Source organism: Glossina fuscipes, unplaced genomic scaffold (genome assembly GCF_014805625.2).
Source record: "Glossina fuscipes isolate IAEA_lab_2018 unplaced genomic scaffold, Yale_Gfus_2 121, whole genome shotgun sequence".
Taxonomy (NCBI): Eukaryota; Metazoa; Arthropoda; class Insecta; order Diptera; family Glossinidae; genus Glossina; species Glossina fuscipes.
The window spans coordinates 9,542,710-9,544,109 of NW_023998464.1; the positions used below are offsets into that span (position 1 = coordinate 9,542,710).

Below are 1,400 nucleotides of genomic sequence, written 5' to 3' on the forward strand. Positions count from 1 at the left end.
AAGGGCTACTTGTACCAATATATCGAAGAATTAACAGGAAATATTCAAAAATATGCGAAAATCGAACGCCAGATCTCTAAAAATTTACTACAACTAGTCAGGAGACGTTCAAGGGGAGATAAATGCTCTTTTTTTATACAATTATATATATAAGATTATATATTATATAAAACCACTTGTGCGAATATATCGAAGAATTAACAGGAAGAAGAAGAACAAGCTTTACCTGACGTGTAGACAGGTCGAGGTGAAAAGTCTGCCACTTGTTTAAGAAATTGAGACTTTGCAGGATCGCCAACTATAAACGAGCATGAAGGTTGGTCAAGGAAGTACAAAATATGAATAGACAAAGAACACAAAGTGTGCTAAAATTCGTTTATTTTTATAGTTGTACAGGAAGCGGTCTGTTCGGGTGACGAAAATATATTAACTGCCATATTAGAAGTGCGTGTCCTACAACGACATGTTCAACGTGTAACTCATGTACCCAAGTTGGTGCGGCATTTATTGGATGCACCAGATTTCTATATCGAAATGAAATGGGAATTTACTTCTTGGGGCGAGTACACTTTACCAGGCTTTCTACTTTTTATATTTTTATTTCTTTATTACCTTTTCAGTGCCTCTGATGTCTCGTTTACGTCCCAGTGATATTTATAGAGTATATAAGCGAGGTGCAATTGTACGCATTGACAGCAGCAGATTGTCAGCAGCTGGTCCAATTCTGTGTCGCAAAAGACTTTTATCATTGTCATTAAACCCAAGATTTAATTATAGCCCACCCCCCCAACTTTGTGAGACACCCAATAGAAACACATGACAAACCGAGACTACGACACCAGAATTAGGGGAGTTTATTAATAATCCTGTTGAAACAAGTACACCAGGCATCAATAGACCAAAGAGGTGGCGGCTCTCGGGCTTAAGACGTACTGGCATTAGTCCAAAGAAACGAATTATGAAACTGAACTAAAAGACATAAAAGCTCGGATGTCGATTAAAAGTATAAAGTCCAAGTTTGGAAAAAATATAAACAGCAGTGCGCAAATAGCCAACAAAACAGGCTTTCAAGCGACCTATAAAATACAACAAGATAATGTTGGCAAGGTCATTAATCCGGGAAGTTCGCTTGTTTCTGCAGGTTTTCAAACAGCGAGTGGTAAGAAAGTGCTCATATCCGAGAAAGGAAAAAACATGTGGAAAGCCTGCTAAATGAATTTAATCAAAGTGAAGATGGTGACATTGAGAATAATTGCTTTCTATAAAAAATAAAATTATTTCCAAAAATCAAAGCATGCTGATTGAAAAAAAAGCATCTTTAACAAGCAGAAAAGAAGAAAAAATGTACGACTATCCCAGTTGTAGCAGCAGATTGTCAGCAGCTGGTCCAATTCTGTGTC

At 37.1% G+C, this 1,400-nt stretch overlaps 1 protein-coding gene across 1 annotated transcript; it reads left to right on the forward strand.

Annotated features, from left to right (window-relative positions):
* The first annotated feature begins 310 nt into the window (after positions 1-310).
* On the forward strand, positions 311-747 carry LOC119640541 (ankyrin repeat domain-containing protein 13D-like). Its single transcript, XM_038038628.1, has 3 exons — positions 311-329; positions 389-563; positions 621-747. Exons 1-3 carry the CDS (start codon positions 311-313, stop codon positions 649-651), a joined length of 225 nt encoding a protein of 74 aa, XP_037894556.1. The 3' UTR covers positions 652-747.
* The last annotated feature ends 653 nt before the right edge of the window (positions 748-1,400 follow it).